The sequence below is a fragment of the Corylus avellana genome, chromosome ca11 (genome assembly GCF_901000735.1).
Source record: "Corylus avellana chromosome ca11, CavTom2PMs-1.0".
NCBI classification, from domain to species: domain Eukaryota; kingdom Viridiplantae; phylum Streptophyta; class Magnoliopsida; order Fagales; family Betulaceae; genus Corylus; species Corylus avellana.
In genome coordinates this window covers 1,590,517-1,615,965 of record NC_081551.1, presented here as the reverse complement: position 1 = coordinate 1,615,965, position 25,449 = coordinate 1,590,517, and the positions used below count along the sequence as shown (strand labels likewise).

The window sequence follows — 25,449 nt, the reverse complement described above, 5'->3', positions numbered from 1 at the left end:
AATTCAAACGATAGTACAAAACAAAAATAGACTGACATTATTATAGAGATGATTAACATAAAAATAAAATAAAATATTGTACGTAGTAGTATTAGTGTTACACTATTAATTAAATAACTAAATTCATCATTTTTTATCAGTTTAAACTTTTGGGACAGCTAATGATTTAGGGCCTGCTTGAATGTGCATTTGAGAAGCCTAAAAGTGCGTTTTTAACACTCAAAAAGCCCGTTTTAAAATTTTTTAAAAAAAATGCATGTTTGGTAAAAAAAAATTGAAAGCGCTTCTAAGGGTTCAAAAAGCCTAAGAGGTTGTTTGAGTGTACGTTTGAGAAGCCTAAGAGTGAGTTTAATACTTAAAAAGACTGTTTGAAGAAAAAAGTACAAGTTTGGTAAAAAAAAAAATACTGAAATTGCTTTTAAGGGTTCAAAAAATCTAAAAATTGCCAAAAAAATCTTCTTTTTTTTTACTTAAAAGCTCTATTTCTCAAACGCAATTCTAAATAGGTTCTAAAAATTGTCAAAACGCATTTTTGACAAAAGCATAAAAATAAAGGCTTTCCCAAAAAAAACATTTTTTTGACTTAAAAGCTCTATTTCTTAAACACAATTTCAAATATGCTCTTAACATACTATCAGAAAAAGTTATGAGTTTAAACCTTGATTCTACAATTTAACTTTCGTATTCGCTTAAATTTTTAGGACAACTGAACTGGTGATTTGACATGCATGTAGAAAAATTGGTTCTTAAACAACCTCCCAAAAAAAAAAAAAAAAAAAAAAAAAAAAGGTGAAAAGGAAAGAAAATGGAAAATGTATGATATTTGGAGGTGGTAAAGGTGCTTGGCTACCAAAACTTTTATAAAAAAGCTTATATAAGCTCACATGATGTGAAGCTACCAAATTAATTAAGCTCTTCTCTCTAGCTACCATGATGGCAACGGTAGAAGAGAAAGGGCCTGCAGATGGAAGAGAGGATTACACACAAGATGGGACTGTGGATCTCAAAGGCAGACCCATTTCAAGATCAAACACTGGGGGATGGAGAGCTTGTTCCTTCATTGTTGGTAATACTATTGTATATATAGCTAGCTTTAATTTCACTGTCTTTTTCTCTACCTTATAGAGATTCCGAGCTTATATATATTAATCCTTCTGCTGAGATGTTATATAGATATGAAGTCTTGTTTTGTTTGTGTAAATATGTAGGGTATGAAGTGTTTGAGAGGATGGCATATTATGGGATTGCATCAAACCTGGTGCAATATTTAACAACGAAGCTCCATGAAGGAACTGTAAAATCTTCAAACAATGTCACCAACTGGGTTGGAACTGTTTGGATGACACCCATTTTAGGTGCTTACATAGCAGATGCTCATCTTGGCCGATATTGGACTTTTGTCATTGCTTCAGCAATTTATCTCATGGTAAATCTCGAATTATTCCAATTAAATCGATCAAGCCATATATATATGTATATATATTTGGTGTTTTGTTAAGTAAATAGAGGAAGGAGAGGAGTAGAAGAGTCAAATTAATCAATTAGTCTCAAATGGGTGTCAATCCATGTTCGTGGGTTGAGTTTAGGTTGTGTCAAAGCTTGAGTATTGGACTATAAGGTCAATTCAAATTCAACTCATTTAAGTAAACTGGTGAATCTCAACCCTGACACGGCTCATTTCAATAGGTGGGTGATTCGACCTGATACACATAACTCGTTTAATAAACAGGTCGTGCTAGGTTGACTTGACCCGACATGCATAACCAATTTAATTAACAAAATTCCTAGTATGAAAATTACATCTTATACACAATAATTCTTAGTTATTGAGAATGAAAATTAATTCCACTACTAAAGTTATATCTTTATAACTAGGGACAGGAGTAAAGGTAATTTTTTTTGTCCTAGACTTTAGGATTTAAGAGTAAACATATTTTAATTTATACGGGTTATGCATAGGTTAAGTGCGTTAACCAAAAATTGACCCATTTATTAATCATGTCTAATCGGGTCAATCTGGTTGGCCCCAAATTTTATTTTATTAAATCATAATTCTTTAATTTCATATTAGATTTGTATTAAGTTGACTGAAGTCTAACATGGTTTAATTGCAATAGGCCGATTGAGATGCAGGCAAACTCTAGGGCCTAAAAAAATTTGGGTTTGCAATTTGAGCAATTTTTTTTTTTTTTTTTTTTTTTCAATTGGATTCAAATAAATTTCTTTAACCCAATTTATTAAATTGATATTTATCTTTAAAACATGTAAAAATAAAATAAAATAAAAAAGTGAAAAAGAAAGAAAAAGAAAACGTGGCCGTGGGTCGTCCTTTTTTATTTCATTTTTCTGATTTTCTTTTTTTTTTTTTAGTAATAAGGGCATAATTATATTTTTAACAATTTTATGGAGTAAAACGGACATTTTACATATTGGCTATTTAAGTTAACGAAAAAAATTGGCAAGTAAGAAGTGATTGAAAGAGGTTGAAATATCAGAAGCCTCACATTGCAAATTTTTAAAGTTTAACGAGACATTAAAAAAACGCTTAATAGTTTAGAGAGATAAGTGAAGTTTTCTTTTTTAATTTAGTTTAAACATGAATATATGTTACTTATTTCCATTAATTCAAAGTGACACAATATCCCTCTAACATTTATACACAGGGAATGACTCTCTTAACCCTCGCAGTCTCAGTACCAGCCTTAAGACCACCATCTTGTAGTAATGGGATAAAAGAAGAGTACTGCAATAAAAGGGCCTCATCTTTGCAAGTGGGAATTTTCTATTGTGCCTTATACATAATTGCTGTTGGGACTGGTGGAACCAAGCCCAACATTTCAACCATGGGTGCAGACCAGTTTGATGACTTTGAACCCAAGGAAAGGACCCAGAAGCTCTCCTTCTTCAATTGGTGGATGTTCAGCATTTTCTTTGGCACCCTCTTCTCCAACACCATAGTTATTTACATACAAGACAATGTAGGCTGGAGCCTTGGCTATGGCCTTCCAACAGTTGCGCTCTTGTTTTCTGTTTTGGTGTTCTTGGTTGGCACTCCATTGTATAGGCACAAAGTGGCTGCAGAGAGTCCTCTCACTAGAATAGGTCAGGTGCTTGTGGCTGCTATAAGGAAGTGGAAGGTACCTGTCCCAAATGACCCAAAAGAGCTTCATGAGCTGAGCTTGGAAGATTATGCCAAAACCAGAAAATTCAGAATTGACCACACCCCTTCCCAAAGGTTAATCAGACCTCTACACTATCTATAAATTCAATTTTCGCTTTTTTTTCTTTGTTATCTATCTGATTTCCCTTTTCCACGTCGCTGCAATCTTAGTACGAAGCCTTAAGCACAATATTCATATACACATTCACTTGCATTGTGATATTCCAAAAAGTTAGTTCTACATCGCGTAAATAATAGATTATAAAAGCATTCATGAGTACTAAGTTCCATATTGAATCCTTATTATGCGATACTATATATATATGTTACGAAAAATTCTGTATTTCAAGAATTGAATCAACCAAAATGGTTCCATATATATTGAACCTATTTGGTTCCCCGTCTCACTAGATCGAATTGAAAAGTGTTTGGTAGTTTAAAGGGGTAAATAAAGTTTCCACTTAATTTTCTTTAAAAGTGAATGTGTGGAGTTTTACTTATTTCCATTCATTCATAACAACATGATATTTATAAATTCAATATTCACTTTTTTATTTATTATCTGATCATTTCCCTTTTTCACATCGCTATAATCTTCTTTCGAAGCCTTAAGGTGAATTATAAGGGTGTATATAGGGTCTAAGTCTTATATTAATTCTTTATAAGGCGAAATTGGGTCTTTATCTTAAGTATATGTTATGGAAAATTTTGTATTTCAAGAATTGGATGAGCCAATTAAATAGTTCCCTAATTAAACAAACAAAAAAACAATTATATATGCAGAAACTAAAATACTTGCATCTTACCTTTCTGGTTCCCCATCTCCTACCTTACTCTTGCATTGTATTGCCTGCAGATTGCTTGACAAAGCAGCTGTAAAGAACGGGCCAAGCACACCATGGTTGCTATGTGCAGTGACCCAAGTGGAAGAAACCAAGCAAATGGTGAAAATGATCCCAGTTTTGATTGCAACATTCATACCAAGCGCCATAATAGCTCAAGTAAGCACGCTTTTCATCGAACAAGGCACCACCCTAGATAGAAGCATGGGTCCTCATTTCAAAATCCCTCCAGCATGCCTCACAGCATTTGTGACAATCTTCATGTTGATAAGCATTCCGCTCTACGACCGCTACTTCGTTCCGATCGTGCGGCGCTACACAAAGAACCCTAGAGGGATTACATTGCTGCAGAGATTAGGGGTTGGCCTTGTGTTGCACGTCATTATCATGGTCATAGCTTGCTTGGCTGAAAGAAAGAGACTCAGTGTTGCAAGAGAAAACCATTTATTTGGCAAAGATGATGTAATTCCGCTTTCGATTTTCATTCTCCTCCCTCAGTTTGCATTAATGGGGGTTGCTGATGCGTTTGTGGAAGTTGCAAAGCTAGAGTTTTTCTATGATCAAGCTCCAGAAGGCATGAAAAGCCTGGGAACCTCATATTTCACTAGCAGCTTGGGAATTGGGCACTTTCTCAGTGGTTTTCTTTTGACAACAGTTTCTGATATCACCAAGAGGCATGGCCACAAGGGTTGGATTTTGGATAATCTAAATGTCTCCCATTTGGACTACTATTATGCTTTCTTGGCCATCTTGAGCTTTCTCAACTCCATCTTCTTTCTGCTCGTTGCAAAGTTCTTTGTTTATAATGTTGATGTGACAGAATCCAAGAGAGACATACCTATGGAAACTTCACTGAGCAAATCTTCATCCGTATATAATGAAACAAAGACAGGACTAAGCCGATAAAAAGTTCTTTGTATATTGCCTTTTTTTTTTAGCACTGTTTTCCTTTTACAATCAAATACAGTCCACTGTAAACAATAGAAGTAATAGAAATAAAAACTCATAGTGATAATTCAAAATTCATGCTTCTTTGTGATGGCAATATATAAGTAGAAAATTGTTGACACTATCAATAATGCTCTATTTTCTAAGAGAGCTCTCCCTCTCACCCCTTATTGACTTGGGCGATCGGAGTCCTTCCGGGCTTCTGACATCTTCTACCTCTTTTGTAGACTAAACTCCTCCTTGAAAAGCAACTTGAAATCATAGCTGATTCCATAACCAACTGTATATAAGATGTAAAAAACCCTGTTTTTTCCTATGTTTCCTTAATTAACCTACCCATGTGGTCTGTGGTTCACTTCAAACATCAAACAATCTGGATCCATGATTACATATTGATAAATAAACAAACACAATAAGCACCAGCAATAAAGGGACCGCTTTATTCCAACTTCCAGATTAAAAAAATAAAAATAAAAATAAAAACCAGAAAACAACAAGAATTACAAGGTAAAGACAATGGCACCCTAGAGAACCACTTCCAACTTCACAAAAGCAAGTAAACAAACAATACAAAAATGTTAATCACTTTTTAGTTAAACCCAACAATAGTAGGACCCACTAAAACGCGACCAGGAAGCATAGAAAATATTGTTCAACCCTTTGGCAACACAACCAAAAAAAAAGTTAGAGAAAACCAAAATAACTACGACTTTGCCGAAAAACAACATGCAAAATTTAGAGAATACCCAAAGTCCCAAAAAGAATTTACAAAATAACAAACACATAAAATCATATAGGTTAATCAATGTCACTCAAAAAGGGCACATGCAACGCACGTGAGGTGCCTTCCGTTAGGATTTAACATAAAAGTGACATTGCATTGTTTTAAAACATGGCGACCGGACACTTTAAACTTTAAAAGTACGATTGCAAAAGTGCCAAAACATCATAACTAGTGTATGTGAAGTTTTCCCATATATTTATAATTTTCAAATTTATACATTTTTTTTACTAGAAAGTTTAAGATTACTCATATTGATTTAAATAAAATCGCAATTAAATATTATGATGATTAGATGATGAATGATGTAAGATAAATGAAAGATACCCATTTTTTTTTACTTATTAGAACAATTAATTCCAAGAGTTTTTAAGAAAGCCCTGTGTGTGTATACTAGATTTTGAATAACTCTTCAGCAGAGGTATATGGTCCCAAAACTTGACCACAATACGTATACACCAGCATAGGTGCTCTCGAGCGCACAAAAGAGAAAAAGGGCACGTGGTACTTTCTTCTTCAACTCAACTTGTAGTTGTCATGGCCTCTTTAGAATATAACCTCTGCTTTTTCAGTGCTTATCCCCCAGAAATCTTTTCCATCAGGAATTCATACGAAAGAAATCTCCTTTTTCAAGGAATACACACACAAGTTGCAAAAAACCCCACTCAAGAAACCTCCTTTCTTAAGGCATTTCTTATCTGTAAGAAGCAGGAATAATATAATATCCAAAGGTGGAGATCGATCTAGGAAAATAGCCAAAGGACGAATAATATGATTAACAAGGCTGCAACTTTATATACATAATGTTCTCCAAATATTTTGAACCATCATTACATAACATATCAAAGAAATCAAGTTTTTGCCCGAGTTGCCCGGCCTGCTGCTCGAGTTTCAGTTTACCAAAAGTACATTAATATATACATGTTTAGACATACATAACTCTAACCTAAAAGCTTAAACTAATGGATTTACTTATTTTTCTTTAATTTAGGACTCAACACTCAACACATGCACTCGTACGATTTGCATATTTGTATGTCAACGCACACTACCCCTCCACTACATACACAAACTACCTCACTCCCACTACACACGTGGCCTAACACTTGAACCTTGTCCTCAAGCCAATGTTCTTCTTGAACTGCTTCAAACCCTTATTTTGTTACAGGAAATTCTAAGAGTGGAAATTCGTCAGAATGCACTTCACTTGACAAACCCTAGGTGTGGAGGAATGAGCTCCATCGTAGGTGTCACATACACTTCCCCCCCCAACCAGTCCATTGCATGGCAGTTCGCTTCTTCACATGTGCACAAAGCACTACACTACCGCCCACTACATGCATAAACTACCCCACCCCCCACTACACACTCACGTTGGCTAACAGAAACCATCACTCTGGAATAGAAATTCATTCAAACCAATCCATGTGTTAGAATTTTCAACCCATCATTCCAGGAATCATGCACGTGGCAATGACCAGTTGATGAGGAACAGTTTTCTATCATTTTCCTCTGCTGTCACACTCGAGCTGATCATTTTACCCATTTAGGATCGATACGATCATAACATATCATGTTCTATTGTCGATATCCACATCCACTCATTTTATTGGCACTAATTCAAGAGTTGAGATTTGGCAGCCAAGCGACAGACATAACCTTTTCTCTTTTTTTTTTTTTTTTTTAAATTAGAGAAGAGAGATGTTAAAGAAAAATTCAAATTTGAGGTATTAGTACTAAATTTAGGATGATAAAATCATTTTTAAGTGATACCGTCCTTAAAGGGTTAACCTTCCACCCATGGGTTTTAGTTTTAAATCAAAAAATAAATTTTGAGGCATTAGAAATTAAATATTAACTTATAAAAATTTAACCAAAAAAAACAAACACAAAATCTAGCAAGACTAGGAAGAGAGAGATTTTTCTACAATTTTTTTTTTTTTTAATAAAGCCACATCAGACTTTGGCAGACACTTGTCTGACTCTTGGCAGCCTAATAGCAGGACTCCTAATTCGATGGTAATCTTTTCTTTCCTCTTCGTGGTTCGACCACAAAGTCACAACTCATTCTATCTCATACTTGACGTGATAGTTGGTTCTAATACCAAATGATACAAATTTTACATAGAACTCAGTTTGCAAGGAGAGGGTGTTACTTAACCCATGTGAAATAAGTGGGATCATATATAACATAATTTGTGTAGAAAAAGTTTGCCAAAAGAAAGAAAAGAGAGGTGAACTACAGGAAAGAAAATGGAAAGTCTATATATAAAAAGCTATAGGCCAACGTGATATCAAATAACTAGAGTCCCCAAGTTCTTCTCTCTACCATGATGGCAGCAGTAGAAGAAAAAGGGCCTGCAGATGGAAGAGAGGATTACACACAAGATGGGACTGTGGATCTCAAAGGTAGACCCGTTTTAAGATCCAAGACTGGGGGATGGAGAGCATGTTCCTTCATTGTAGGTAATGTAGCGTATGTGTTTTTTAGTGCCTTTTCTCCTTGCATTAAGCAATAATGGGATAGGCCTTTCACTTCACATTAATGCAAATGGACTAAACTTCAATAGTTGCTGAATATATATCTTTAAATAAGGATGAACTCCTGGCTAAGCCTTTCTTTTAAAGAGAGATTATCTGAGATGTTATATATATTGAACCTCCATGCTGTTATCATATACATGAAGTCTTGCAATTAATCATTCTAATTCTCTTTTCTCACTCAAATTTTTCTGATGCTATCAATTAAGTTATTAAATTTACTCTTTTTTATCGGTTTAAGCGTTTAAGCGTTTAAGATAAAGTGTTGATTTAACATGATATCAAAGTGATAATCTTGAATACGAACCTTCTCTTTTGAAGTTCACTTTCCATTTCAATTAAATATTTTGCATTTCACTTACTATTAGACTAAGTATTAGACTACTAATAATTAAATGATCGAATCAACCATTTTCTACTAACTTGAGTTTTTTTTTTTTTTTTACACCTAGTGATTTAACACTAACTCAAGGGAAGTTTGAGCTGATCACACGTAAAAAGTTTTTCCTTCCGTTTTCAGTTTTTGAGATAAATAATGATTTAATGTATGACAAAAGTTTTTACAATTTCCTGATGGGAATGTTTTTGTAGGGTATGAAGTGTTTGAGAGGATGGCATATCATGGGATTTCATCAAACCTAGTGCAATATTTAGCAAAGAAACTCCATGAAGGCACTGTAAAATCTTCAAACAGTGTCACTAACTGGGTTGGAACTATATGGATGACACCCATTTTAGGTGCTTACATTGCAGATGCTCATCTTGGTCGATACTGGACTTTTGTCATTGCCTCAGGAATTTATATTGCGGTAAATTTTCTCTTTTGCTAAGTATATTATTTAATATACGAACATTTTCCTTTATGTGGGCTCAAACTCTCTCTTAATAATTGAGGCCCAACATGAATGACAGATAAATGATGGAGACAAGGTTCAAAATTTAAATCTTTTGTTTTAATATCATGTTAAATCACCACTTATTCCAAAAACTTGAGCCAATAAAAAAGAGTCAATTTAATCATTTGATTTTCTCAATGCTCCTCTAACTTTTGTAAACAGGGGATGTGCCTCTTAACCCTAGCAGTCTCAGTGCCAGCCTTAAGACCACCATCTTGTGGTCATGGAATCAAAGAAGTGGATTGCACTAAAAGAGCCTCATCTTTGCAAGTGGGTATTTTCTACTGTGCCTTGTATCTAATTGCTGTAGGGAATGGTGGAACCAAGCCCAACATTTCAACCATGGGTGCAGACCAGTTTGATGAGTTTGAGCACAAGGAAAGGACCCAAAAGCTCTCCTTCTTTAATTGGTGGTTTAGCAGCATTTTGCTTGGCACCCTCTTCTCCAATACTTTGCTGATCTACGTACAAGATAATGTGGGGTGGAGCCTTGGCTATGGCCTTCCAACAATTGGGCTCTTGCTCTCTGTTTCAGTGTTCTTGGTGGGCACTCCATTTTATAGGCACAAAATGCCATCAGGGAGTCCTTTCACTAGGATAGCTAATGTGCTTGTTGCTGCTCTAAGGAAGAGGAAGGTACCTGTACCCACTGACCCAAAAGAGCTTCATGAACTGAGCTTGGAAGATTATGCCAAAATGGGGAAATTCAGAATTGACTACACCCCTTCATTAAGGTTAATCATCTATACTATATATATATATATAACAATATTCATATATAAGATTAAGGATGACAATTCGTGCTTGCGTGTCGAATTCGTGTTGTATTGCGACATAGGTATAAGACTATATAGGTCAGCCTTAATCCAACTCATTTAATTAAATAAGTCAGACCCCGTAACTCAAACCTATAAATTTCGCATTGGATTTGCGGGTCGTCGGCAAAAATTACCAACCCTAAATATCACTTGTCAGATTGAGATCGTGTCAAGGCATGGATATAAAATTATATAGGTTAATCATAATCCGACTCATTTGATTAAACAAGTCAAACCTATCAACCCAAACCCATTAATTTCGTGTCAAATTTATAGGTTGTATAAAAAACTGTCAATCTTAATAAACATATTCTCTTTTACTATAATTATAGACATGTTTATCTTTGAGCAATTTTGTTTTATTTGAGAATAGAAAAAAATTTATTTTCTTTGAGAACATTGTGGAAAACAGCCACTGGGAAAGAATGAAAGACTAGCAATTTAGCAGAAAGCCTTTTATCATATTTAGCATAATCTATGGGATAAAATTTAGGAAAACAGAACAAAAGTTTGATCAAGAGTAGGAAAAATGTTCTGCCACCTTGCTCACACGGCATTGCCTGCAGATTCCTTGACAAAGCGGCAGTGAAGAGCGGGCCAAGCTCACCATGGATGCTATGTCCGGTGACCCAAGTAGAAGAAACCAAGCAAATGATGAAAATGATTCCTGTTTTGTTTGCAACATTCATACCAAGCACGATAATATCTCAAGTAAATACACTCTTCGTCAAACAAGGTACAACCCTAGATAGGAGCATGGGTCCTCATTTTGAAATCCCTCCAGCAAGTCTCACAACATTTGTGTCAATCTTCATGCTGATAACCGTGACAATCTATGACCGCTACTTCGTTCCGACGGTACGGCGCTATACTAAGAACCCTAGAGGAATTACACTGCTACAGCGACTAGGGTTTGGCCTTGTGTTGCAAGTCATTATCATGGTCACAGCTTGCTTGGTTGAAAGAAAAAGACTCAACATTGCCAGAGAAAACCACATATTAGGCAAACATGATACAGTTCCTATAACCATTTTCATTCTCCTCCCTCAGTTTGCATTGGCAGGGGTCGCAGATGCGTTTGTGGAAGTTGCAAAGCTAGAGTTTTTCTATGATCAAGCTCCAGAAGGCATGAAAAGCCTGGGAACCTCATATTGCACTAGTAGCATTGGGATTGGGCACTTTTTCAGTAGTTTTCTTTTATCAACAGTTGCTGATATCACAAAGAGGAACGGCCACAAGGGTTGGATTTTGGATAATCTGAATGTCTCTCATTTAGACTACTATTATGCTTTCTTGGCCATCCTGAGCTTGCTCAACGGCCTCTTCTTTTTACTCGTCGCAAAGTTCTTCGTTTATAATGACGTGCCGCAATCAAAGAGAGACATAGCCATGGAAGCTCCTCTGAGCAAAGCTTAATCTCAAGATAATGAAGTCCTGAAGACAGGAATAAGCTGATAAAAGTCATTTTGTATCGCTTGATTTTCATATCAAATAACTATGACTAGAAAAGCAATAAAATTGTCTGATCAAAATGCCAAACAAATAAACGAAACATTATGACATCTGTAGCAAAAATACAGAGCTGTATTTAATTATTCAACTTAATCACATTCATGGAAGGCTTTAAACAAGCTAATAAATCATTATCCACTACTTATAACAACAGAATATCTGCATCACAAATGCTTTATCAGTAAAACAAAAGTCTGAAACAGAGCAATTTGTCCAAAGCAAAAATACAGAGCTCTGTCTAATTTTATAACCTAACTATATACATGTGAGCCTTAAGCAAGCGTGATAAACAGATTATTATCCTGGACTGAAAATAACAAAATATTGGATCACAAAAGCTTTCTCAGCTGACAAGAGGCTGCAATTTACATGCAGCAATTGATTCCACAAGCCAAGTGTGACCAATAACTTGGGATCCAATATCTGAGGCTACATCCTGCGCTTCACTCAATCTATTCCAAAGAATATCAACTTCTTCTCCTACCTTGCAGCCTTGTGGGGAATCAAGGTTGTAGACAATTAGCACCCTCACCAGAGCTTCCTCTTCACAGCTTTGTGATGGCAATTCTTCTTTACTTTTCAAAACAGTACCTCCAGCAGTTACAACCAAGGTTTGGAGATCGTCCTTGTATTCGGGGACAAAATCACCAGAAAAATAGAATTTGAACCCATCGAAGAGCTTTGGTGCCTAAAAAAGAAAAAAGCAAATCAGTTATCTCAATTAGTAAGTAAACACATATCATGAGACAACAAACACCAGAAGTATGCTTGTAGGGAATAGAAGTGCAAAACTATTTTTCCTGATCAAATTGCAATAATTGGCTAAGTCAGTACGTGTAGTCTTCCATAAATCTTCCCATCCCAGCTAAAAGTAGGTTTTCATCCCAAATGTACCAGCTAAGATATGGCTATAGCATTCTGCCAAATGTTTCCCTCAACATGAAAATGCCCAATTTGACAGCATAAAACCGGAGGACTCAAAGTAAGATAGTCATCCTATTTCATGTGAATTATTATGAGAGAATTATTTGGAAATTAATCCAGATATTCCAGTAGCAAGACAGGCCACTTGAACAAAAGTGCTTATAAAAGTTGGAGTATACATGATCCAGAAAAAACAGTTCACAAGTTTGTGTGCAATTATTCGTGAGAGAACTAGCTTTACATTATTTGAAGCCATAAGCCTGCCAGTTTTGGGGCCATCAGAACACCCATGGTTGTCAAGACAAACTTCATAGGGTACTTCGTCCACAGGATGCATAGCTTCCATGCAAGCTTTTATCCCTGCAAAACCAGCATTTCAAGGTACATCAGTTAGTAATCATTCAAATGAACTAATAGCAATAAGCAAGAATCGGAGGAAATGCCAATATAGACATAAACATAAAATGTCCTTAGTAGCAGACTCATTACAGATCTCAAAATAGTAATGTCAAGCATGTTGCAATATTTATCAAGGCAGAATTCTAATTTCTTCATACAAGATAACCCCGTTTCTTATAAAAAAGTAATCAAGTACAGATAGCAAATATAACTTACAATCAATGTTAAGAACCCATCTCCCATTCAAAATGGCCATAAGAACTTTCAGCGTCCTGGTGCATGCACCTTGTGCATCCGTGGCTGCAATAACATGCGTGACATTTGGTTCCCAGTACTTGGTCACAGTTGCACCACACATGCTTGCAAACTCGATCACAAGAACCTATAGCCCAAATTATTTAAAAAGAAAATGTGAAAAAGCATATCACTTAATAACGCACAAATAGGATAATTTGAAATGCATATGCATATACTAAAACTGGGTTTTCAAACACAGGCTAGTGTGAGACTAACAAAATAAAACCTGGCTAAGAATACACTTCGCCAGAAATCTTTGAAGTCAGGTGCTTCAGCTTCTTAATTCCTATTTAACACAACTCTTATCCAAGTAAAGAGAAACAGTTCATCTAAAATGATTCGGTTAAATCCAATGACAAAAATTTTCTTATAAATATACTGATTTTTCATCAAAATGCTTTAAGCAAAACAAATCAATCATTTGCTTGCAATGAGCGACTTGCAAGCCATGCAAACTGTTTTATAGAATCTACATGAAATAGGAAATTATAAAAGAGAAAGTCACCATTATCAGTGATCCTCATAATTCATGTGAGTGTGTGTAAGAATGAATACCATATTCTAGAAAATGGACAATTAACCATAGGACACCTCTCCTTCTAGAATAGGGACAAACATGAAGTCTAAGAGAGCTCTACACTCAGTTTTGAGAAAATCCCAGAAAAAGAAACTATTTCAATTTCCACCAAATTATGACAATGAATCATGTGAAATGATAAAAAAAGACATCCTATTTGAACTAACCTTCTCTTTAGAAGATAGAGCAGATCCACATATAACCCATTTTTTGGCTCTCTTTGGAGCTGCCCAAAGTTTGGACTGCTGAGGGCCTCTGCATGTGGAATGACAAAAAAATGGGATATATATCATATTAGCCAAGTATGCATTTAAATTAGCCAAGTATGCATTTAAATTTTAGGAGAAGAGGAAGCAAAAGATTTCTCTTTTTTTCTTTAGAGGAAAAGATATGGGAAATCTATATTCAAGATTCATCATATTCATATTCTAACACTTGAGAATTAGATGATGTTTTTGAAATAATTCTACACTTCTTTTTAAAATAAATAATTAGATGACACATGCCAACTCTAACAATGTTCATACAGCCCAATTACTTTGAACAAAACAAAAAAGCAATTCTCAACTATTTATCCGTATGAAACACTAAAAAATTGATACAACTATCAAGTATCGCATACTGATGACTTGGCAGAGGATAATCCTTAAAATCATGATTTCCATACCTGGACCTCTCATTTGGAAACTTGAAAGAAGAATGAGTAGGACAGAGCATAAGAAACTTTTCCTGTGAGAAACCAAAGAGCAACAACCCATTAATAGTTGAATCCTAACTCACTACATTGAAACAAGAAGAGATGGACACAACAACAAAGCACTATGATACTAAATGAAAAGGCATAGTGCAGTTACATGGTCCCAGCGACAATTTGATACTTGTCCTGCACAGGGAAGGTGATAACTTCTCCGGCAGGATTTTGCATAACAGCCAAGGGCAGCTCCCTTTTGTCCACATCTGCTGCACTTGAGCTTTGCACCCCTTGCCACTTCCGCCTTCAAATTCTTAATAGTTTCATTATCAAAATATACTTGTGGTGCCCTGCATTTTAGAATTATATTATATCTTACTCTAATAGCAAAGAGATAACAAGAAAAGGCTAAAAAGGAATCAAGAAAAATGACTGTCAATAAAACTTAAGTTAAACCAAACTGTGTTTGCCAAAAACTGGCCCCTTTTCTGCATTTTTAGCAAAACACGGATATGAAAACCCTTAAAGTTATATACCCCTAAAAAAGCATTAAAAAAAAAACCTATTTCATATATTTGTTTCTCAAATGATTTAAAAAGCTATACAAGGCAGCTAATACCAAGTCACATGGAAATACTAGAAATGCCAAGAAGACATACCAATCAACGCAAAGTCTGTGAACATGTATGACATTTGAAAGTGTGGCCTCATCTCCTACTACCATTTTCCCATTAGCATAATGCAACATTGGGCCAGTATGCTGGAAGAATTTAAGACCGTCACAAGGAGATTAAGACCAAAACTATTTGTAAATATGAAAACATATTGAGATAATCTCCCAATGATATTCTTTAGCAACAAAAGCAATGGCACACAAATATCAATTAAAATGATATAAATATGTAAAGTTTACCTCTGAAATCTCAGGGGACTGGCAAAAGGCACAAATGCTTTTATGCACAAATGAGGCATCTGATATTACAGGCTGCTGTGCAGCAGCACAAGGCACCCTAGATGCGACCTCAAATTCAGAACTGGGAGTTGGTAAGATTTCAGAAAGTGAAACAAGTGGTGGAATACAACCGTCTGCTTTCATGCTCAACTCTGATGTGCCATAGTCAAATTTCTTTTGCCTCTTGATGCTCCTCAAATGACCACCTTCGGTTTCGGAGGCAGAACCGTCATGCCCCAACTGCCTAATCTTATCTTCAGAATCTTTGGTGATTGCTCTCTTGGTCAAATAATTGTTTGGACTCTGAAAATGCAAAAAGATAAAGATAAGGATTAAAGTAACTATTAAAAAAAACAAAAACAAACTAAAAGCACAATGCAGCTAGCTGCAACAGTAGTAGTGAATATTAAAAGCCAAAGCAACAAAATCATTATCAAATTAACAGTTTCCTACATGCTCATTGCCCTGATCATGGCTGTCACCATCTGAACCCTTAGCATCACCAATCGAAGGAGGGGTATTCGGCAATGACTGTGCCACCTGATTCATCTCTATTTCCACAACATTAGGCTCTTCAAGCCACCCAGGTCCCGCAGGCAAATTCAGTGATGACAGATTACTACTCACTACATGATTAAGTTTGTCTCCTCCCCTACCACCTTTACCATCTTTACCATCTGTTGGCATGCTGTGTTTCTCATATTCATCATTCTTGCTGACCCCATCTTCAACAGAACGATTCAAATTCAATGGAACCTGAACTCGCTTATTAGCTGATAATGAGAAGATGGACTGTCCACTGCATGATTTATCCCCTTGGATAGTTTCAAATGCTTCCTTCCGCAAAGTCTGGCATTGCTCCAAAATCCTCCCAGAACCTACAAGATCAACACGTAACACACAATAACTAACCTATAAGTTGAATTTGTATTCTTAATTTCTTATAGACCAAATGTCAATTAAAACGATGCTTATCAGATAAGGGTTCATTTAGTGGTTGTACCAGAAGAAACATGCTGAAAGAAATTGGCGCTGAAAGTAGCTTCCAAACCCCTGTAGATTGTTACCAGATTTTCCAAGTAAGGCGCAGGCCTTGAATCTGCCACCTCAGAAAAAGTTAGATGAACCATTTACATAAAGAGACAGAAATAGCTTCAAGAATAGTTCTCACAAGATGTTTAAAATATTTTAGTTGCTGACAATCCAAAAGCCAATAGGAAAAACAATAACAGATTTTAAGCTTGCCTCTGCTTGTTTTGATGGAAAATATTTAAACTTTCCCCATAATTCTCTTGGACTTGGCTTAGGTGTGTAAAAAGAACTAAAGGAGAAGTTATTTCAACGCTCTAGATTTAATTTCAAGTTTTCCACCCAAGAGAGAGAGAGAGAAATCAAATAAGCACCTAAGAAAAAAAGAACAAAAGGCATCCAAAGAAAAAATCACAGCAAACTATTTTATTTGAAGAAAATAATAGAAACCAGAGGAGCCAAACATACCTTGGTTGAAATAATGCGCTTTACAGACGAGACACTCTGATTTAAGCTGTGTTGAAATGGGTATGCAGGAACTGCAACGAATTCAAAAACCCAAACCCAGAATACAAATTAAATCAAGAATAATTTGTGAAAAAAAAAAAAAAAAAAAAGAACAAAGAGTAAGATCGAGATCAAGATGCAGTGGAAACGAACTTGCAGAAAATGTGATTGCAGGGGAGTAACATTGGTCTGTCGAGCAGGCTTAAGCTGCAAAACACCAACATGAAACCCATAATAGATTATAGTCACAAACAAAGAAATCACTAAGACTATGTTCTGTTCACCAATAGATCAAATCAAAAACAAAAAAACTTCAAATCAAAATACTTGTTCTTTTACCTTGGTTGGAGAAAAAAAAAAACAAAAAACAAGATTTTAAGAAGTATCAGCATTTTCTCTACAAAGCAAACATTTTTTTCTCTTAAAATTAAATACAAGTTGGAAAGAAAGTTAGGGCGAGCAAAAGGAAAATACTTGAAATTACATTCTCTTTTGTAGCCAAACAATAGCATAAGATTATAATCCAGTTTCTCTTCTAGAATGTGACCCAAGAAATAAGAAAAAAGGATTCGCGCTACCCAACAAATTGTTTGTCCTTCAGCCATGGATTTTCTAAGCTACTAATCAGAGCATTAACGAACAAACCCAAAACCAACCACACAAAGAAAAATGTGAGGAAAAAAAAAAAAAAGAAGCAAAACATACCAGAGAGGGCACTTGAGCTCGAGACCCATCTTCTGGAAATGAAGAACCCACGGGTTCAGAAATCTACTACCACCACCACCACTCACTGAGTCTCCCATTCCCACTCGTTACAACCAAAGCTAAAGCAAACCAGTAAAATGTACTCAACAAACACAGATTTTGCGTTGCGAGAGAGGGAGCTTTAATCGGGGACAGTGAAGTACACGTGGAAGGCTGGGATTGTGTTTTTTGGGGGGGAAGACGAAGCGCGCGCGGGAGTGATTGATTTGACATTTGATTGGGAGCGAAAGGAATGATGACGTCTGGAGTGGGCGCGCCCTTTTTCATTTTTTCATGGACTTTTGGAAACTCCCGCCAGCGCGCTTTCATGCTGACGTGGTGTTTTAAGATTAGAACAAAAAAAAATATATATATATATATATATATATATATATATATTGGCACATTAAAAGAGAAGGACCATTAATTTATAACCAAATCCGTGACCTTATCAAATACCATATTCGTATAATACACAAAATTCAATGAATTGTAATTTGTATTGCATTTACGGCCTTCTTAATGTAAGATTATTACATCTATTATTATAATCTTTTATAAATTTATATGATAATTTATAATTTATTTACATAACTATCTCGTTTCCCTCAAAAAGAAAAACTTATTATTACATGTTAGTACACATTTTAGTGGTTAAGGTAATAAATATAAAGTATCTGTTATGTCATGTTTAAAATATAGTAAGTGTCATATAAACTATCTGACATATTTGATTCCTTATAAAAGATTTTAATAATTAATAAAAGCGATATATTTGATGTCATTCTCTTACAAGTATTTTGTTAATCCCTTTTATAAATTTACCATTGAATTTGTAAAAAATTCAATGGTAAATTTACACACATTTCTTGTACAGAATGGGCAAGATGTACACAAGAATGAAAACAAACATTTGAGCAGGGAGTAATTGTGTTTCAAGAATTATGGATCTAATAAAAAAAAAATGAATTGAACAATCGAAAGGATTCTTACAAATTCAAAGATGACCAGAAGCCGTCCACAATCAAGATGGAAATTTGACAGGCTCCATCAGATCCCTATTTTGAACTACGATTGGATTTTTTTTTTTTTTTAATAGATGAGCTAGAACGGACAAAACTACAACAGAGCAACAAGAAAGAAAGATACACAGGATTATAAAGAAAGCTACAACAAATTAAGGAAATAAGAACAGATCAACAAGTGAAAGAAAATTACAGTGAAATAAAGAGAACAACAACAAATACAGACCCAAAAACCAAATAAACATTGTCCTTAATAATATTCAAGGCAAAGACTTTCCACAGCCCAGAAGGGAATTCAGGTGTGAGAGCAAACGAACACAAAGGCTGTCAATAGCACTGGTTGTAGCGGCCCATAACGTAATGTTGTAAGTGTGGAAGAAGACACTCCTAAGTTCCTATCATCCTTGATTTCTGATAAGCTTATGAAGGAACTGAGATGATAAGAAAAAATTGAAAGGGAGTCCCCTTCAAGAACTAAGTGGCAAACAAAACCATAGGATTCTGTATAAGGTCCAATGGGCAGGCAAGAGACAATCTGGCAAATTGAAACATGCCCTTCAGTTTCCCCACCGGATTCTGTATCATTGATACCTTTCGCGCGTTCATTTCTTTTATATCAATGTCCTTTCACACCATTTTGTTCATCTCCACCTTGCAGTTTAACAGAATATTCTGCAGGAGCAACTTCAGTCCCTGAAAAACCCAAGTCTCCACCATCTTTTAGCTCATTAGTTACAGACTCAGCCACATGAACTTGACGGCTAGTCCCCTCCTCGGTGAAAACCCTAACCTTTGAATATTCTCCATCAAAATCCCCAGATAATGTGGCTGGTAAATCAGTTTTCTCAATGATCTGAAATCCTTTGTGTGCTGCATTAGCCACTCTTTTGGAGACAATATCATCTATTTCGACAGAACTATCAGTTGAGTTCATAGCACTGCAATAAGCAGAACCATCATCCTCTTCAAGAAGATCCAGTAACATTCCAAGAGGGCTAAATTATGTTCTCTCTGCATTAACAGCATCTTCTGATGCAGTAATACCCTCTATATCATCACCTGACTCCATAGAATCCATAGAGTAGCTCCTAGCATCATCTTGAAGAGAGTCACTCACATACTCAGATTGGTTTCCGTGTGATTTTTCTTCAAGAATACCAATAGGATTATCATTTGGAAGCGCGTCTCTCTTTTCGATCCCTAGTAGTTTTACTATTGCTCCATTAGCAGCCTTTATAGCCCGTCCACAATCAATTATATCTCTGCAAATAGAAAATAAGAATCCATCTTCTTCCATTAGGGACTTCAATTTGGCTTATAGAAGAAACAGAGTATGCAGCAATTAATAAAAATTACAATAAAAAGTGTAGTTTCTAGTTTTCCTGTAAATCCCAATGGTTTCCTGGCCTCCCATGGTAGCATGAAATATGAATGCTAGTTTGTTGCTGCATATGGGCGCAGCTGCGTGCATGTTCTCCACTCTTTAAGGTGACGTAATCTCTTATGCAACGGTTCATTATTTGTTATCTCATGAAAATGTAGAATAAATTCCAACTTCCAAATGACCAAAGAGGATTTTATCATAAGATGGAAAGATTCCTCTACATTGGAACTTTAAATAAGTTAAAAACAATATATATATATATATAGAATGTGTGTGCACGCGCATGTATCTCTAAAGCATATAAGTTCTTAGTTGAGAATTATATTTGACTTCAACTAAGATATAATTTTTTTGTTTTTTTTTTTTTTTTAAGGAAAAAAAAAAAAAAAATCTAGTACATAATAAGTATAAAAGAGAATCCCCTAAAAAATTACAATCTAAAATATATGTCATCTACAACATTTTTAACTTCTTTTTATATGCAATAAAACACTATAAAGGAGACAATATCAGAAACTACCTTTCAGGATCTAGTCCAGCTGAAAGAAATGCGGATTTCATAGAAGTTACAAGAACTGAGGGGTTGTTGGAGAAGTATCCCCCATAGCTTGCGATTTCCACCAGAAATTGTACGTCCAAAACAAACTGTTCCAGGAACAATAACATTAATGAAATAATGTTAGCGCATGAGTCAGCATCATGACAAAATATGACTGGAATTCCCTTACATACTCAGGAGAAGAAACGTTAATGGGACAACCAAATTCTGGTTCTCCAATGGGGATATTGCTTTCAAACATGGTGAGAGAGGGATTGATATTGTTATCATACATACTCAGGAGAAGAAACTCTTTAAAGGACATGCTATCATGCACATCCCAGAGATTTGTGCATGTAAATGCTCCAAACTAGCAAGCATCCAAGCAAGTAGGTAATGCAGATCAACAGATAAAGAGGGTAAAGGAAGTCAATTATGCAAGAAACAGGAAGTCAAGAATAGATAAGAATAAGCAGAGGATATACACGTAGAGCTTTTAAAAACATTAACCGCCATCACTTCTCTAAGCAGTAAAGGAAAAAAAAACAACAAACAAGTACCTTCTTGAAATTGTCGAAAGGTTGGACAGTCTTCTCTTCAGTAATTGCCCAGATCTCTTTGTTGTTGGATATCCAAGCAAATATGGCTTCTATCAATTCCCTCAAAAGTTCCATCAACCAATTCACCTCAAAAACACCATCTTCAGCAAGTTTTTCTAGTTTCCTCAGTTCTATGAATAATACCTGATCATAGCGCACCAAAATGAAAACCATATAATCAACGATTATGTAACGAAGAAACCATATATCTTCTCAAATGATATCAGCCATCTAACTTTTGCTCAGGTACTTTTTCAATTTTTTTTCCCCTTGGGGTTTTAATCAAGACTGAGCCAATCTTCATAAATGACCTTATAAAATGAGTACCTGAAAGGCAACAGAAGGCATAGAATCTTGTTGACCATCGCTGGAAGTTTCTACAGTATGTTTGAAGCCAGTTCCCAGCAACATCATTCTATGCATATTTTGCTGGCAGAAATGAGCTCTAAGCTGACCAGAAGCCTCTTGGATAAACAACATACAGCTATCAAGTTCCTTCTGTTGAGCACCAACTAAATGGTTTCTCATCAGCTCAGAATTCATGTGACTGATGCTCCCAAATATACTTCTAACAATGCTAGAGAAAAAATGTTCTAATTTTGATAGATTCACTAGAACAGAAACCTGTTGCACCAGTGACTCTGCCAAATTGATTCCTGAACCACCTTTTTCTGTGACAATTTCTTCACAGGTAATGGCCCTTTCAAGTATGATTATGTACTCCATAAAGACGTTCATAAGTCCGCTGAGGATTGAATCTTCCATTTGAAGAGCAACTAGAGGTGAAACATCCCCCGTGAAAGCCTGAATAGAAAAAATGTTATATGTAACAGCAAGTCATACCTGGAAGGCGGATATGACTAAACAAGATCATGCTTCATTCATAAACATGCAAAATGGTCGTGTTTGGTACCCTATTCAACAATTGTCATTTCTCAATCACAATACAGTCTTTACAGTGAAAACACCAAGCACTAATGTAACCCTGACTTCTTGATATGTCACCAAACAGACTAAGATATTATTGTTTGGTTGAATGTAATCATTTTATTTCCTGATTCTAAACCTCTGTGAGGTCTTATTGAAGCATATGGAAGTACAATGTCCTTCTTACATTGATGTAAAGAAGTGTACACAAACAATAGATAGGGTTTTGAAGCCACCATTATAGCTAACACTTAAGAAGTGTACTTAACATGACCACATTTTCCTAGAACAATAGTTATGATGATTGTTTGCTTTGAAACTTATGGCAGTTTCTAGATATACTACAAGATCTCGCTCAGTAAGAATTATCATTGTGGCCTTGACAAACAAAGGGTGGAATTGAATTTGGGTGGTAATCTTAACCAGGTAGATTGCAATTTATTTTTATTTATTTTCATAGATAAATTCATGACTGCACAGGTCAATGCATGCAAACCATTCAGGTCACTGCACACACAGTTCCTAAAACTTTTGATTTTTATACTATCAGTTTTTATGCACATAATTCATATTTCTCGAGTGTTTACTTTTAGAATTAATCCAACAGGAAAAAGAACAAACCTGTAACAGTGTCACAAATTTACGGCCGCTGCAAGTGAGAAGGCAATATTCCGGTTGGTTCCCAACAATAATAGAAGAGTATGCTTCATTTACTACCCCTGATACAAGATATCTACCCAAAACCCAAGTGTCAGTTGCTGTAAAGATACCAATAACTTTCTTGTAGTGGTTTATATGCACCTGTAGAGCCACTTCCACACCAGGACGAATATGCTTGAATAAATATGGCTGCAACACTAATGTCTGAGTTTCTGAAAAAAAGCAAAATGACATTGCAAACTGCACAGATTCTACAACCTTGGACAATCCTCCACTTATTTCTGAGATGGATTTAACATACTTATTAAAACAAATAACAACATTTTGGTTTCTTCGCAGGCCCACCGAATAAGTTCTGAAGCATAAGGAGAAGCTTCTCCATATAACATTACAAAGCTCCTTCCCGCTTGAGAAATCATAGAAAATACAAATTTTGCAAGCTCCTTAATGTATGTCCCATGTAAATACGACTTTGAACAGTGCAAATTATGTATTCCAGTCGCAATGTGTGAATGGTAATATTCAAGCAATAGTTGACTTGCAAGATGACTTTCACCAAGTCTGCAAAGTCCAACCAGCGCCTTTTGAAGTTCTGGTGCAGCTGTTCTTGGGTTTTCAGCCATCAGAGTCAGCTGTAGTGTAAGCATGGCCTTTTTCTCACAAATCGAAGAGTTATATGACATTAACACGTCTGATGGAGCATTTCCTTCGAACTGCACCCTCTGGAGATTTTCATCCTCCGTTTCTATAATCACCCGAGCTTCATCTATCCTGTTTTCTGACAGGAGGAGATCCAGGGTTTCTGAAACACCATCAATGTGGGCCTCTAACTCACTTGGCTGCGGTGGATCAATGAAAACAGGTTCTTCTATAATTGATTCTATCGTCTCTTCTGACCAAACCTTTAGATATACACCATCTATAAGTTCCTTCACATGATTTTTTTGGGTCAAAACATGGTTTTTCAGTTTCATCAGTTCATTCTCAACGCGTTGTACTTCTTCCAATATTCTGCACATGCAATAGCATACTCACTAACACTACCTTATGAATCATCACCTCAGTCACCATACTCAAGTAAATATATTCACTTTTATATGATTATATTTTGAGCAATGCTAAGGTTATTATAAAATTTACTACAATTTTGTATGCAAATCGACCTGGTTATATGTACTGGTGCCAAGCGTACCATGCTGTGTATTTCGCAGACTCTTAGCAGTTATGTCAGCTTGTAACCAAATTGTATTAAAACCTGTAATACCTCTAGCAATTTCCTTAAATTATGTATGTAACAACTCATATGCTAGAGCAAATCCGTGCATAAACAAACACTGACAAACAAATTTGAGCTCAAGAGCATTACCTAACAAAGGCTGAATAATTAGAAAAGATGGTTCTGTAAAAATCCTCATCCGATGCCTCCTTTATCTCAAGTAGCTCCGAACAAAGATGCTTAATCCCCTAACAAATCGAAAGCACAACAAAAATACTTCACCGGTTAAACAATTTAGGCATACGAAACTACAAAAAAAGCAATTTAACTCGTTTTTCCTTGTCATTAGGCAAACCAAACAATATGAAAATTCCTTTTCTTCCAAAGTTTTCTCGGTAACCAAACAGTCTATTTAGAGTTCTTTTTTAAAAATCAATTAGAGAGAGAGAGAGAGAGAGAGAGAGAGAGGATTTTACCTTTCCAGCCATGGATTGGATTTCGGACTCGTCATCTCGGTGGCTGGATAGGGATGAACTGTCGGAGATGGTGTCGGACCGCGCTGAGCTTTCCGTTTCTCGGTGGTCTCGGAATCGGAATCTGGATAACGTGGAAGAAGATTCCATGGAAAATGGTTTCCCATCAAACGAACACGATCTGAGCCTTCCAAGCGGAAATGAAGCGAATTTGGAGGTCGGTGGAAAGGTACTGTTTGGACGTCTCTATCGTCGTCTTGTGCCTCCATTGGCAAATAGCTTTGGTTTCTTCGTTGCCCAAATGGCAACAAAGAGGCTTTCGGTTGTCTTTTTCGTTATTTTGGCGCCCGCGCGGCCGATACACACGGCGTCGTTTGACTCGCTTGGTTGGGAGATGGCATAAACTGTTTGGAGGTAATAAGCATTTCAAATCGTCTTATGTTCATATCTGAATATAATTCAAACTCATCACCCAACATTTAAAGACATATAATTTTTTATACGATCCGCAAACTTGATACCAACCTAACATGTTAATATTGAAGAGTTTAACTCGTTTAAATAAATCAATCAAATTAAAATTGACTTATATAATCTTATATTTTTGCTTCAATACAATCCAAACCTCACATCCAAACACCGAATCGTCACTTTACATTGCATGCAACATCTTATTTGTGCAATAGTTATAATATATGCTCTTTATCAAATTTTTTACATCATATTACATGTTAAAAAACAAAAAACAAAGTCTTACCTGTAATTGTTGTTCTTTACTTTTATCGTGATCATTATCATTGCCACCTTTACCGCGGCATTGTCCTTATTAATCTCTCACGATTAGGGCCAGCAAAACATATTCGCGTGTTAGGTTCATGTCAAACTCATTTACGACACGACCCATTTAAGCCAAACCCGAACACGACACATTTAGCTAAACATGCCAAACACCCAAACCAAAACACGACACATTTTATAAACGGGTAATACGACACGACATGTATAACCC

At 35.8% G+C, this 25,449-nt stretch overlaps 3 protein-coding genes and 1 pseudogene across 3 annotated transcripts; 2 read left to right on the top strand and 2 right to left on the bottom strand.

Moving 5' to 3' along the window:
- Window positions 1–860: 860 nt before the first annotated feature.
- On the top strand, window positions 861–4,966 carry LOC132166304 (protein NRT1/ PTR FAMILY 5.2-like). The gene is made up of 4 exons (XM_059577101.1): window positions 861–1,066; window positions 1,209–1,426; window positions 2,664–3,235; window positions 4,017–4,966. The coding sequence occupies exons 1-4, from the start codon at window positions 931–933 to the stop codon at window positions 4,906–4,908; spliced, it is 1,818 nt and encodes a 605-aa protein (XP_059433084.1). The 5' UTR covers window positions 861–930; the 3' UTR covers window positions 4,909–4,966.
- A 3,083-nt stretch (window positions 4,967–8,049) lies between these two features.
- LOC132166239 (protein NRT1/ PTR FAMILY 5.2-like) lies at window positions 8,050–11,516 on the top strand. Its single transcript, XM_059577017.1, has 4 exons — window positions 8,050–8,197; window positions 8,864–9,081; window positions 9,331–9,902; window positions 10,553–11,516. The coding sequence occupies exons 1-4, from the start codon at window positions 8,062–8,064 to the stop codon at window positions 11,400–11,402; spliced, it is 1,776 nt and encodes a 591-aa protein (XP_059433000.1). The 5' UTR covers window positions 8,050–8,061; the 3' UTR covers window positions 11,403–11,516.
- Window positions 11,517–11,658: 142 nt separating this feature from the next.
- On the bottom strand, window positions 11,659–17,803 carry LOC132165998 (BRCA1-associated RING domain protein 1). Its single transcript, XM_059576735.1, has 13 exons — window positions 17,580–17,803; window positions 17,028–17,081; window positions 16,836–16,906; window positions 16,342–16,437; window positions 15,792–16,216; window positions 15,300–15,641; window positions 15,046–15,146; window positions 14,550–14,736; window positions 14,363–14,424; window positions 13,863–13,950; window positions 13,038–13,203; window positions 12,664–12,782; window positions 11,659–12,186 (listed from the first exon to the last, which is right to left on the bottom strand). Exons 1-13 carry the CDS (start codon window positions 17,675–17,677, stop codon window positions 11,842–11,844), a joined length of 2,154 nt encoding a protein of 717 aa, XP_059432718.1. The 5' UTR covers window positions 17,678–17,803; the 3' UTR covers window positions 11,659–11,841.
- An 869-nt stretch (window positions 17,804–18,672) lies between these two features.
- Window positions 18,673–24,828, bottom strand: LOC132166754 (exocyst complex component EXO84B-like; annotated as a pseudogene).
- Window positions 24,829–25,449: the final 621 nt, after the last annotated feature.